The sequence below is a fragment of the Piliocolobus tephrosceles genome, chromosome 6 (assembly GCF_002776525.5).
Source record: "Piliocolobus tephrosceles isolate RC106 chromosome 6, ASM277652v3, whole genome shotgun sequence".
Lineage (NCBI taxonomy): Eukaryota > Metazoa > Chordata > Mammalia > Primates > Cercopithecidae > Piliocolobus > Piliocolobus tephrosceles.
Genome location: NC_045439.1, coordinates 54,485,040 through 54,500,075, shown reverse-complemented (window position 1 = coordinate 54,500,075; position 15,036 = coordinate 54,485,040). Strand labels below are relative to the sequence as shown.

General features: G+C 39.6%; 1 protein-coding gene across 2 annotated transcripts in view; it reads right to left on the bottom strand.

The window, feature by feature from the left end:
• Positions 1–15,036, bottom strand: part of FERMT2 (fermitin family member 2) — a 97,438-nt gene that overhangs the window by 18,627 nt on the left and 63,775 nt on the right. For both annotated transcript variants that reach the window (XM_026455339.1, XM_026455340.1), the window contains exons 5-8: positions 6,856–7,081; positions 6,648–6,750; positions 3,856–3,963; positions 200–334 (exon numbers count right to left, since the gene is read on the bottom strand). In XM_026455339.1, the coding sequence (XP_026311124.1) occupies positions 200–334; positions 3,856–3,963; positions 6,648–6,750; positions 6,856–7,081 (572 nt within the window). The remainder of the gene's footprint in view (positions 1–199; positions 335–3,855; positions 3,964–6,647; positions 6,751–6,855; positions 7,082–15,036) is intronic.

The following is a 15,036-nucleotide window of genomic DNA, read 5'->3' as shown; positions in this document are numbered from 1 at the left end:
TGAGCAACAGAGCAAGACCCTGTCTCAAAACAAAATCACCACTTTGCTCAAAGTTCCTGAAAAATTAACATCCGATTTCTCTCTCTAAAGCATTAAATATTTCTCTCCACCACCCCCCAAATACTTTGAACCTAAATCCACAAAATGGAACGCATCAATTCAAGCTAAATTAGTAGGTTAGAAAAAAGATTCATCCTACCAAAATTGTTGACGTTTTACCCCCTTCCAAAGTAATCTCCAGGTCTGACAGGGCAGCATCAACTTCATCAACTTCTTTGTCACTGTTGTTCAAATGATTCTCCGACGTCATGATTGACAGCTTATTGATATGATACTGAAACCAGAATTATTTTATTAAATTGCTATAACTGTAAAATTCTAAGATGAAATTACTATCTGAATCTATATTGAATGCTTTTCAGTACCTAACTGGAAAAGACAGAAGCGTCTGGGAACTAGAGCGAAAGGAAATAAAGGGCATGGCACCTGAAATCAATATCCTAAACCTGCTAATAAATATTTATCCAAAAGACGTAGGGTCTTTGGACACATACCAATGAATTCATCGTTTGGGGGCCCTTAGACTTTAGAGAGTTAACTGTCCTCAACTGTATTTCACATTAACAGACATTTGACTTTTTTTTTTTTTTTATTGTAATCTTCCCTGTGTCTATAACAGGGCCTGTTATCAAGAAATATTGAATGGACATATAGAATATGCATAAGGTCTTTTGTAGAAACAGATGAACACTGAATGCTGTACCTTGCTATTACCCAGGAGAAAGTCATCATTACTATGTCAAAAGCTAAAGCTCCACCTTTTCCCCATCCTCGATTCAATGCTCTGTATTCTCATATGTAAGAATGTTTGTACCTGAGTACGCACATGGATACCCACATACACGTGGGTGGGGAGGGGTGGAGAGAGAGCAGTCAGTAGTGGTGACTACTCATATGTAGACAGGAAAATTTTGGGATACAGAATAGTTATTGATTTTAAATATACTTCAGTAAGTGACTTAGAACCAATATTCATAATCTAATAGATTTTTATGTTAAACCTTAAGTCTTCTACAAAGGTCAGCAGAACCTTTAAATCTTTTTTTTTTTTTTGAGGTGGAGTCTCGCTCTGTCGCCCGGACTGGAGTGCAGTGGCCGGATCTCAGCTCACTGCAAGCTCCGCCTCCCGGGTTTACGCCATTCTCCTGCCTCAGCCTCCCGAGTAGCTGGGACTACAGGCGCCCGCCACCTCGCCCGGCTAGTTTTTGTATTTTTAGTAGAGACGGGGTTTCACCGTGTTAGCCAGGATGGTCTTGATCTCCTGACCTCGTGATCCACCCGTCTCGGCCTCCCAAAGTGCTGGGATTACAGGCTTGAGCCACCGCGCCCGGCCTAGAACCTTTAAATCTTAATCAATTACCTTTCAAAGCAACAAATGGTGCTCCAAATGTCTGAAGTATTCATTTAATACATTCATTTCATGGGAGCATTTAGTGAACTAATCTGAGGCCACTTAACAATGTTCTTCTGTGTTTTAAGGTTTAGTGACTGGTAATGAATAGTCTCTGGCTACTTCAATTGTGCTGAAATGAGATCTTACAATGGTAGAAATGTCCATGTTCATAAATTATGGAAAATGAGGTAGAGGTTGAGGTCCTCAGGTCCCAAATGTCAGAGTATATTAAGAATCAAGTGAAGAACTGGTCAAAAATACAGATCCTTAGGTTTACTTCAGAGATCCTGATTCAGGAAGTCTGGGGTCCAGCCTGGAATCAGCATTTTTACTCACTGCTCTGGGTAATTCTGATGCAAAATGTCCTTATGAGTCATATTGGAGAAATCCTGGCTGTGAATGGGACTTAAAAAATCCAGCCTTGCTTTCAAAAGTGCAAGGGATATCTTAAATTTCTTAATACATACTCTGACATAAATGCTTTAAAAACAATGTGACTAATTCATCTACTTTACTTTTTATCCCCACCTTCTTGTTTTGTATATTTTGCTCCTTTTTACTATCGTAAATTTACTTTACACAACGATCCAGATGTCCCAAGGAGAGTATACTTCAGAGTATAGGCTCTGTCTGAAAGAAAAAATACTAGGCATCTCCTCCTCACCATACTTTCAGTTTCCTTATTCTGATACTAGATGGTTTCATACAAACTTAGGGTCAGTCTCTGAGAAAGCCTCTAACAACTCAAGGTATCTGTATGCCAAAATACTCTCATTAAATCTAGATTCTAAAATGGTCTTGGAGGGCTATGGTTTTGAGACCATTCCACTTCCATGAACTGAAACCTATGGTCTTCTGAGGTGTTCTTTCTGTACTGATACAGAATGTCCACAATACATTCGGTGAGGGGGGCTGCAGAATCATGTCATTCCTGTGAGAACACAACTGTGTGCACTCTCATTTTACAAACACGTTTTGAGCACCTACTATGTGCCACGCATATAACAGGCATCTGTTGCTTTTAAAAACAACCATAAACATGACCATTTAATATAAAAATAAAGCAACAGTATAAAATCTGTGGTCTTTCACACATATTTTACAGGTATTATTATTGTATCATTGGCAAAACCTCCACTAGAAAATCATGAGCCTGTATCAAAGCGAGAAGGATGCAGGAAGAAAGCCATAACCAGGTAAGGGGACTCCCAACAAACTGCTCCAGAATTTAATTCAAGAAATTCACCAGAGAGTCAGAATTATCAGGAAACACAATACAGGATCTTAATTGACTCATTAAGCAAGTCCCTAGAAAATAACTGAAAATATCTGTCACCTGAGATTTTCCTTGTCTACGCTTCTTTGCCACTCTTCTCATTATGTAAACTAAGGTGAAAATTAGATGTTCTTGCTTTATTTAGTTTTTTTTTTGCTCATCTCACTCCCCATTCTTGCTTTCTAATGGCAACTTTTTGAGTCACAACTGAAAACTTTTCTGGATGCGTAAAAGAAGGCATCCAGAAGACTGAGAACATTTTTGTGTTCTAAGGAAAAACAAAATCCTTTCTACAGTGAAAAGTTCTTCAACTGAATGTCAACTCTGCTTCCTGTACTTCTGTTATTTATAGAACACCAACTTCATCAGGACTTTAGGCTGAACCTAGAATCCCGTCATAACTGGGAATACTTGCCAAAGCATTACTAGGGTATCTGAAATTTAAGAAAGATGAATTCATTTGGTCACCAGACCTCAGTGTCTGTAAGAATGTGGATGTGTGGATGCCACCTTAAAGTTATTAATGAAGTGGATAATTAATTTTTAAATAAGCTCCCCTATAATTCTGAAGGAGGTGGCATGTAAGAACCACATATGTAAGAACCACATATGAAAAAACTAATTTAATCTAAGGAAGCTTGTCAGTTATCTACTTAAGAATTATCACTGTAGAAAAAGGTTTGGTTCCACTAGTCTCTCTAAATCTTATCACCTGAAAGTATTGCTGTGCTACAGCCCATTTTATAATGTGTTGTATCATCCCCAGCTATTTATGAAATTATGCAGGTAAGCTTCAGATTAGATTTCAGAAATCTGATTTTTAATAAATATTTTCTTTCCAAGGAAAAACTGAGGAGCTTTGAGCAGATATATATTTGGGGGTGAGAGGATAAATTTTTTCCTACAAAATAGAGAAAAGTACTTAAGTATACCACTAAACTCTTGGAAAAGATAAAAAATAAAACTAAAATGTATTGGTTTTGCTTTCCTAAGTGTCTGCTCACTTTCTTCATGGCAAAAATTCTGTCTTGTGAAATGTTACGAAATTACTATTCCACTTTACTGTTTAAAAATACCTCCCTACCCTTTACCCGAATAGGTCTCATTTCCTAGACCTTTCAACTACCTGCAGGGCTGCAAACATCATCATTTCTTCTTCTGTGCATTCAATTTCTTCCAGGAGAATGGCCCATTTGGCCTGCTCGTAAAGCTGATTGATTCTGATTGCATCATACTGCAGCAAGAGAAATAGTTATTTTGTAATATATAACCTTTACCATTGAAAAATTTCAAACTCTGAATACTCAATTGACAAGAAAAATGTAATACTTTTTTTTTTCCTGGGATTTTAATTTACAAGCAAGAATTTTTATTTATAATCAAGTATTATTAGAAGGATACCTATAGGGTCAGTCATGCATATATATGCCCACATCTAATTTTCTGTTAAAAATGACATTAAAGGCCAGGCACAGTGGCTCAGGCCTGTAATCCCAGCACTTTGGGAGGCCGAGGCGGGAGGATCACGAGGTCAGGAGATCAAGACCATCCTGGCTAACACGGCGAAACCCCGTCTCTACTAAAACTACAAAAAAAAAAAATTAGCTGGGTGTGGTGACGGGTGCCTATAGTCCCAGCTACTCGGGAGACTGAGGCAGGAGAATGGCGTGAACCTGGGAAGGGGAGCTGGCAGTGAGCCGAGATTGCACCACTGCACTCTAGCCTGGGTGACAGAGCAAGACTCCGTCTCAAAAAAAAAAAAAAAAAGACATTAAAATATGACAGAGAATAACTGATTTTACTGTATTAAAAGTAGATCCTGTATGTTATTTTTCAGGGAAATAACCACTAGACATTATAGCCTTTAACATAAGAAATCTAATTTGATGACATTAAAGTAAGGCAGAACTACCAATTATTTTTCAGTGTCGTTACTGCAACTTGCCATACTAAAATGTAATCAGAAAGCAAATTATTTTGGGGAACTTTTTGTTCACCATAGAGAAGCATACCCAGATAAAGTGGCAAGTCCGTGGAAACGGCAGTTATTTTAAGTATGCAAAATACAGGGCAAATATACCTGTGGAAAATGTTTACTTACATGTTATTCAATTATCCATTTAATTATATAAATAAAAGTCAATAGTAATGCCTTAAGAATACTATAGATTGAGTATTCCTTATCCAGAATGCTTGAGACCTTCTGTTTTGAATTTAGAATTTGTATAGATGTTGGAATATTCCATTATACCAGTTGAGTGTGCCTAACACAGAAATCCAAAATGAGCATATCCTTTCAGCATCATGTCAGCCCTCACAAGTTTTAGCTTATGGAGCACTCTACATTTTCAAATTAGGAATGCTCAACATGTATTTTAGAATGTTGACAAAATACATCTCCATTCCCCTCACAAATGTTAACTATTCCCAAAGTAGCTTTGGCTTTACTAAAAGTAGATAAGATGTGGCCTGAAAATGAATTAAAATTATTTTCTATAATTTTATTATAGAGATTTTACTGTTGTATAAAGAATTACTTAAGCATATAATAAAAGATGATAAACATAACATTAAAATCTAGACTATAGTCTAAACATGAAAAGGATGAGAGGGTAGCCAAGAGAGGTTTTTTCCCCCAGGCTGAAAGAGAAGTAGAAGATTCAAACCTCTGTGCCAAGGACAGGGAAAAAAGTTCCAGATATTTATAGCAAAGTTAAATCTTACCAGAAAAGTGAAGTACTATGGTAGCAGAGATAATACCAATCATAGTAAAGACAAATAACAGTGTTTGCCTGTTACAGAGGAAAAATATGTAGACCTAAGACAAATTTGGCTGGGCATGGTGGCTCAGGCCGGTAGTACCAGCACTTTGGGAGGCTGAGGCAGGAGGATGACTTCAGCCCAGGAGTTTTGAGACCGGCTTGGATGAAAAAGTGAGACTCTCTCTCTACCGAAAATAAAGTTAGCCAGGTATGGCTGGGTGAGCTTGCAGTCCCAGTTACTTGGGAGGCTAACGTGGGAGAATGGCTTGAGTCCAGGACTTTGAGGTTGCAGTGAGCCATGATCACGCCACTGCATCCAGCCTGGGGAACAGAATGAGACCCTGTCTCAAGAAAAAACCTTTTTTTTGAAGCAACATCTTTTGGCACGTAATTAGTAATCTAAAAGTAACTGAAAAGGTAATCTTTCTGAAACTTTTCTTTTACTTAAATATAGTTGAAGAGAGGTCTTAAATTTTCAAAATGAACTTTGCCAATTCTTTGTTCGTTTGTTTGTTTGAGATAGAGTCTTGCCCTGTTGCCCAGGAGGGAGTGCAGTGGCACAATCTTGGCTCACTGCAAGCTCCACCTTCCAGGTTCAAGCGATTCTCCTGCCTCAGCCTCCCGAGTAGCTGGCATTACCAGCGCACGCCACCATGTCTGGCTAATTTTTGTATTTTTAGTAGAGACGGGGTTTCACCATGTTGGCCAGACTGGTCTTGAATTCCTGACCTCGTGATTCGCCCACCTTGGGCTCTCAAAGTGCTGAGATTACAGGCGTGAGCCACCGCACCCGGCCTGAACTTTGTTAATTCTATAGTACCAAACGAGTACCTTTAAAATACAAATCATGCCACATTAAGAGCTTAGAGATAAAAAAACAAAAACAAAAAAACCCCAACAAAAAACAAAACCAAATCAACCAAAAGTTTCATTATCTTAATAACAACAATAAAAAAGGTTTAGTTATGCTGCCAACCTACTAAAATAGACGTATTTAAAATACAAATACTTTTGCTTAAAGGTTTGGGTTTTTAATAATTATTCAAAATTTCCTATATACAAATAATTCCTTATTCCACCAACTTCCAAAAACAAACATCCATATGAACCAAACAAATAAATGGGGGGAAAAAAGATCCCTTTAAACCCTCGGTACCTTTGGATTCAAATCAAAAAAGCTGTAATACTTGAATCGGAGCAGTAAGGCCTCATTTTCCTTCACATCTTGTTCCATGAGAGATCTTGAGGAATCAAGCCATCTGGACAAATTAAGAATAGTGGAAGAAAACAACATAGAATTAAGACAACATTTCTACCTCTAGTTGGATAAAGAAATTCAATTTTCTCTGTATCTTAAAACTTACCCTTGGTTGATTTTTGCTTTATCAAGAAGAGCTTGAGGTTTGAACATTTTTGCCAAGATTTCTGGTGACGTGATTGGTTGACTGACAGCAAGTATACCAGGATTGCCTTCTGACAAAGCACTGTCACCAAACCAAGCAGAAGTTGGTGACAAAGGGCTTCCATCATGAGCATCGTAAGTGGGGGTCATTGTTTTACTATACAGTCCTGGGCTTGAATATATACTTCCTAATAAGTAACATGAAAAACAGGTAGTAAGTATGCAGTACAGAATCTTATTTTTCAATAATAACACATACTATGACAAAAAGCACATTGTGAAACAAAAGTTTTATTCTGAAAGGAAAGCTTAGTATATTATTTTACCTGTTACGAGAACATGTGTAATTAATTCTCCTTTTATAACATTAAAATACGTAATAACAAAGCCTTAAGAATATAATTAAATTGGCAGAAATTCTGGGGAAAAAAAATCAGTTCAAGAGAATTAGAAAATAAGGATATAGCTGAAGCAGACAGACCAACATTTTTTGTCTTTAAATTGTGGCAAGGCTCACCTTTCAGAGGGCCAATGTAAAGAACATCAGTGCCTATAGGAAAGGAAAGAAAGGAATTCAGAAGGTAAAGGAAAGGCAACAACAGAGGACAGAAACAAAAGATTGAAAAGAAAATGAGAAAAAGAAAAAACAGATTTTCCCTAATTGTGAATCATAAACTGAAGTACACATTTCAAGTGGATTTAAGAGAACCTTAGAAGCTACAACCTAAGTAAACCAGGTTTTTTTTTTGTTCAACTTAAAAGAATGAAATTGTGCTCTAGTCAAGTACATGGTGACAAACATGTCTACAACTTTTACCACCATTTGAAATTCATCTAATTTTAAGGTAACACAACAGAACTGAATTCATTCATATAGATTAAAAATAATTTCATGGTAATGTCTTCTCAGTGAATAAACAGGTTTCAACAGATTTACGAATAAAGTTTTTTTTTAAGTTCTAGGGTACAACAAATAAAGTATTAACGCAAAAGAGTAGATAAAAGTTTGCCCTAGAAAGAGTCTAACAGAGATATATTTAATAGTCAAATCCCAAAAGGAAGGGATATTGCCTTATTTATCTTCTGATTTCTTAGTATTGGGGCTAGGCATATAGTAAAGGCTACATAAATAACTATTTGTTACATTAGTCAACTGATGGTACATGCTTATTTAAACTACAAAAATTAAGGAGATGAATTTAAGGCATTTAAAAATGTTCAGAATGACATTAAGTACAAGCAGCTCCCCCAAGTCCTAGCTCTGTTAAATTATATTTTGTCCTGTAGTCATAATTTTTCAAAAGAAAATGTGTAATAGGTATAACACTGTTCAACAATGTAAAGAAAATGGCTTTTCCATTCCCTAAATTTAGGGTTAAGCTTAGGAATCCATCTCCTTTACTACTATTTTTTTTGAGACGGAGTCTCGCTCTGTTGCCCAGGCTGGAGTGCAGTGGTGCAATCTTGGCTCACTGCAAGCTCCACCTCCCGGGTTCACACCATTCTCCTGCCTCAGCCTCCCGAGTAGCTGTGACTACAGGCGCCCGCCACCTCGCCCGGCTAATTTTTTGTATTTTTAGTAGAGATGGGGTTTCATCGTGGTCTGATCTCCTGACCTTGTGATCCGCCTGCCTCGGCCTCCCAAAGTGCTGGGAATACAGGCGTGAGCCACCGTGCCTGGCCCTTTCTTACTATTTTAACTCTTCTCCCCATGCAATGATAGAAACACTACCTGTGAAAAAGTGGTGCTAATGCTAGAGATTTTTGTAGCTGTCATGACCTAGTCTAGGAAGCAAAGGCAAAGTTTAAAAAAAAAAAGTGTTTACTGAAAATATGTAATCCCTTGCTAGACACAGGATATTTGATTTGATGTCCCTGACATGTGTTCTTCCAATGTTAGTACTAAAAACACTTGTAAAATCTAGGCCGGGTGTGGTGGCTCACGCCTGTAATCTCAGCACTTTGGGAGGCCGAGGCGGGTGAATTACTTGAGGTCAGGAGTTCGAGACCAGCCTGGCCAACATGGTGAAAACAGGAAAATTAGCCAGGAGTGGTGGTGCATGCTATTCACGAGGCGAAGGCTGCATGACCCAAGATTGAGCCAATGTACTCCAGCCTAGGCAACAAAGAAAGACTCTATCTCAAAAAACAACAACAAAAAACCCTCTAAAATCCGAACACTGTTAATCCTAAAACACAAAGCAAAGCTGTGAACTCTTTATCAGCATTTAAAGAACACCAGGATCGTTAGTCCTGGGGCTTTAAAAGCTAGATCCTTAAACTAGACAGGTATTTTTCAAAATTAAAAGTGTGACACCTTTTGAAAGGAGTAATTGGGCACCCCACACCTATAAATGGGTTCAACACATTACTCCAACTCAGTTGGGCAAAGGGTATTTCTGCTACAGAGAGTGTGCATGTAGATAAAGTGTGAAAAAACATTAACTTCTAGGCAAAGTCTTGTTTATTTCAAAGATCTATTAAATAAATCTGTTACAAAGAATGTCAGAATACTGAAAATGTGCACCTAGTGTGCTTATAATTCCTATCCAAAACTGAGTCAAGTTAGAATGCACAATTTGCTTTGTAAAGTTTCTAACATAGAAAAGATATCCCCCTAAATCACTGATACAGTTTGGATCTGTTTCCCTGCCCAAATCGCATGTCTAATTGTAATCTCCAACGGTGGGGGAGAGGCCTGGTGGGAGGTGACTGGCTCACAAGGGTGGAGTTCTCATAATGGTTTTGCACCATCCCCCCTTGGTACTGTATAGTGAGTGACTTCTCAGGAGATCTGGTTGTTTAAAAGTACGTGGCACCTCCCCCCTCCCACCCCTACCTCCTGCTCCAGCCACGTGAAGTGCTGGCTCCTCCTCTGCCTTCCACTGTAATTGTAAGTTTCCTGAGGCCTCCCCAGGAGCTGATGCCACCATGCTTCCTGGACAGCCTGCAGAACTGTGAGCCAATTAAACCTCTCTTCTTCTAAGTTACCAAGTCTCAGGTATTTCCTTATAGCAATTAGAGAAGGAACAAATACAATCACACATTTAATAGAATCAGCCACCCACCCAAATCTCCCTTTCAACTTCCTACAGTTTGTATCTTCTTCAATTCATACTTAATCACTTCATTGTTCTTATTTGTTCTGTAGGCACTATGTGATAATAACTCACTTAGTGTTCACAGCAACTCTATTATTCTCACTTCAGAGGAGGAAACTGAGGCAAAGCAAGGCTAAATAACTTGTTCAAGGTCAAGAGCAAGTAAGCTGCAGCCAAGCTATCAATCAGCCGGTCTGGGCAGGCGCGGTGGCTCAAGCCTGTAATCCCAGCACTTTGGGAGGCCGAGATGGGCGGATTGCCTGATGTCAGGAGTTCGAGACCAGCCTGGCCAACATGGTGAAACCCCGCCTCTACTAAAAAAAAAAAAAAATTAGCCAGGCATGGTGGTGGCATGCCTGCAATACCAGCTACTTGGGAGGCTGAGGCAGGAGAATCGCTTGAACCCAGGAGGCGGAGGTTGCAATGAGAGATTGCACCATCGCACTCCAGCCTGGGTGACAAGAGTGCAACTCCGTCTCAAAATAAACAAACCCAGCCAGTCTGCCCGTAGCGCTACACACTGCCTCCACGGACTATAACGTATGTAAGCCATTCCCAATTTAGTGTGCACATATTTTTTAAAATTCTGTTACTATTAAGGTGGCTCATGCCTGTAATCCCAGCACTTTGGGAGGTTGAGGCAGGTGGATCACCTGAGGTCAGGAGTTGAAGACCAGCCTGGCCAACATGGTGAAACTGTCTCTACTAAAAATATAAAAAATAGCCGGGCGCGGTGGCTCAAGCCTATAATCCCAGCACTTTGGGAGGCCGAGATGGGCGGATCATGAGGTCAGGAGATTGAGACCATCCTGACTAACACGGTGAAACCCCGTCTCTACTAAAAAATACAAAAAAAAAAACTAGCCGGGCGAGGTGGCGGGCGCCTGTAGTCCCCAGCTACTCGGGAGGCTGAGGCAGGAGAATGGCCTGAACCTGGGAGGCAGAGCTCGCAGTGAGCTGAGATCTGGCCACTGCACTCCAGCCTGGGCGACAGAGCGAGACTCTGTCTCAAAAAAATAAAAAAATAAAAAAAAATAACCTGGGTGTGGTGGTGCATACCTATAGTCGCAGCTACATGGGAGGCTGAGGCAGGAGAATCGCTTGAACCCAGGAGACGGAGGTTGCAGTGAGCTGAGATCATGCCACTGCACTCCAGCTTGGGTTACAGGGCAAGACTTTGTCTCAAAAAAAAAAAAAAAAAAAATTATGTTACTAATGTCATTATTGCAAACCAATGCTTCAATAAACATTTGTGTACTTATTTCCCAATTCTAGCAGCACTGCTGGGTCAGAGGGTATGGGTATTTTAAATTCCTCAGTCGCAGTTCAGAGACAATCCCAACTAAGTTGTTTTCCTGAATGCCTGGTTTAAAATACATCTGAGGCAGAAAACTAGTAAAGACTCAGATAAAGTAGCAGATTTAGCAACAAAATATGAGCTTACTAAACAACATGGAAAGATAACTTAAAAACTATAAGGAGGAGAAATAAAGAGTTCAAAAAGCATTACAGTCTGAGTCCACCTACTGTAGATATTTAAAACCCGATATAATCAAACTCCTAAATATTGCTATATTTTAACACAGTAAAATTTACCTGATTATAAATTACGTATTTTTAAAAAGAGTACTAAAGCAATAAATTTTACAAAATTTTCACCAAAAATATCTATCTTATACCATATTTTATTAAAAGGATTTTTATGGTATTATTATTTTTTATTTTTATTTTATTATTATTTTTATTTATTTATTTATTTATTTATTTATTTTTGAGACGGAGTCTCGCTCTGTCGCCCAGGCTCGAGTGCAGTGGCCGGATCTCGGCTCACTGCAAGCTCCGCCTCCCGAGTTTACGCCATTCTCCTGCCTCAGCCTCCCGAGTAGCTGGGACTACAGGCGCCTGCCACCTCGCCCGACTAGTTTTTTGTATTTTTTGGTGGAGACGGGGTTTCATCGTGTTAGCCAGGATGGTCTCGATCTCCTGACCTCGTGATCCGCCCATCTCGGCCTCCCAAAGTGCTGGGATTATAGGCTTGAGCCACCGCGCCTGGCCTTATCTTTTTTTTTTTTGAGACAGAGTCTGGCTCTGTGGCCTGGGCTGGAGTGCAGTGGCCGGATCTCGGCTCACTGCAAGCTCCGCCTCCCGGGTTCACTCCATTCTCCTGCCTCAGCATCCCGAGTAGCTGAGACTACAGGCACCTGCCACTTCGCCCAGCTAGTTTTTTGTATTTTTTTTTTTTTTTTTAGTAGAGACGGGATTTCACCGGGTTAACCAGGATGATCTCGATCTCCTGACCTTGTGATCCACCCGTCTTGGCCTCCCAAAGTGCTGGGATTACAGGCTTGAGCCACCGTGCCCGGCTTTATGGTATTATTTTTATATTTTGAGAAAATTTTCCCAAGCAAGAGTAAACCTAGAACTATAAAGTAAATGCCTAACAGATATAAGACCACATAAAAATGTAAAACAATATTTTTTTTTTTTAAAAAAAGGCCACAAACAAAATGCCAGTATATAAAGGGAAGTAACAAATTAAAATTTTAATATCGGTAAAAACAAAAATATAAATAAAACAAAAAATCTATCATTTGAAAATAGAACAGAAATGGCTAATAAACATATAAATTACTAAACTATCCTAGTATTTATCAGGGAAACGCAAAATAACTGAGATACTACTTATTGTCAAACTGGCAAAAATACACATTTACAACATTTCCATATTGAGCAGAATGTAGGAAACGAGGCATTTTCATATACTGCTGATGGAAGTACAAACCACAGAAACTTTCTGGAGAGAGAGAGAGAGAGAGACAGAGTATGTGTGTGATATAGTATATAGATATATATATCTACACATACATGTATTTTTTTAGAGACAGGGTCTCACTCTGTTGCCCAGGCTGAAATGCACTGGTGTGAGCACCCAGGTTGAACTCCTGGGCTCAGGAGATCCTCCTGTCTCAGCCTCCCAAGTAGCTAGGACTACAGGTGCACACCACAATGCCCAGCTCTGGGATACATGTGATAGAAAAATTAGATACCACCTAGGTAGAAAAACAGATAGATACAGTTTTTATATAGGTAAAACTCTGAAGTCATTTATAAGAACTAGGGAGACTTCTCTGCTTTGACACAAATCACCAAAACATTGAGCACCAAAAATCAAATTGCAGAGCGTTAAATACATATTAGGATCTCATTTATGTTATTAAAATAAGACTAGACATGCAAATCTTACACCCGCATGTGTGTATAAACACACAGAAAGGGTACTGTCGAGTTGGACTCCAAACTTACAATCTCGTTATATGTAGTAATCAAGAAATGGCTCCCTCTTGAGAAGGAGTAGCCAGGGAATAAGTTTAAAAGGAACTCACCTTAAGTTTAATAAATTTTTTATATTACTTGAGTTTATGATAAAGAGACTGTATTAATGTACAAACTTTGTAATTAAAAAATATGAGGTCCAGCCAGGCGCGGTGGCTCACGCCTGTAATCCCAGCACTGTGGGAGGCCGAGGCGGGTGGATCACAAGATCAGGAGATCAAGACCATCTTGGCTAACAAAGTAAAACCCCGTCTCTACTAAAATCACAAAAATTAGCAGGGTGTGGTGGCGGGTGCCTATAGTCCCAGCCACTCGGGAGGCTGAGGCAGGAGAATGGCATGAACCCAGGAAGTGGAGTTTGCAGTGAGCCAAGATTGCACCACTGCACTCCAGCCTGGGCAACAGAGCAAGACTCCGTCTCAAAAAAAAAAAAAAAAAAAAAAACGAGGTCCATCAGCATGTATCATCGAGTGAGAAAACACAATGTGTATATAACACAGTCCCACTTTTGTTAGGAAAAAAATATGTAATTATGTAATATCTGAATATTTACTATAAGCATGTGATACTTTTGTACTTAAAAGAATAGTTTTAAAAAAAATGTTTTGAGGCTAGGTGCAGTGGCTCACACCTGTAATCCCAGCATTTTTTTTTTTTTTTTTTTTTTTTTGGGAGATGGAGTCTCACTCTGTCGCCCAGGCTGGAGTGCAAAGGTGCGATCTTGGCTCACTGCAAGCTCCGCCTGCCAAGTTCAAGTGATTCTCCTGTCTCATCCTCCTGAGTAGCTATCCCAGCACTTTTGAGAAACCGAGGCAGGAGGATTGCTTGAGACCAGCCTGGGAAACATGGCAAAACCCCATCTCTACAAAAAATACAAAAATTAGCTGGCCATGCTGGCGTGCACCTGTAGTTCCAGCTACTTGGGAGGCAGACGAGGATCACTTGAGCCCAGAAGTCTGAGACTAGCCTGGGCAACATAGCAAGGCTCTGTCCCTTAAAAAGAAAGAAAGAAAAAATTTAGCAAACATTCCTATTATAATTCATAAAATAAACATTATGGCCAGGCACAGTAGCTCACGCCCATAATCTAGCACTTTGGGAGGCTGAGGTGAAAGGATCACTCGAGGCCAGGAGTTGATGACCAGCCTGGGCAACACAGGGTCTCTTAAAAAAAAAAAAAAAAAAAAATGAATTGGAGAGATGGTGTTACTTAATGGTTAGAGGCATAAGCCTGGAATCTGGATGTGAATTCTAGCTCCATTCCTTATTAGCTTTGTGACCCTGGGAAAATTACTTAACCCTTGTAGAATTATTTCCTCGTAAGTAAAATGAAGACATTACCAAAACTGCTGGTATTTTGTGGCGATCAAGTGAAAGATTATGTATTCAGTAATACTTACAACTTATTTACTTTTTTTTTTTGAGATGGAGTTTTGCTCTTGCTGCCCAGGCTGGAGTGACATGGCACGATCTTGGCTCACTGCAACCTCCACCTTCTGGGTTCAAGAGAGCCTCCCGAGTAGCTGGGATTACAGGCATGCGCCACCATGTCCAACTAATTTTTTGTATTTTTAGTAGACACGGGGTTTCTCCATGTTGGTCATGCCCGTCTCGAACTAATGACCTCAGGTGATCTGCCCGCCTTGGCCTCCCAAAGTGCTGGGATTATAGGCATGGCCACCGCATCCAGCCCCTATAACTTATTTACT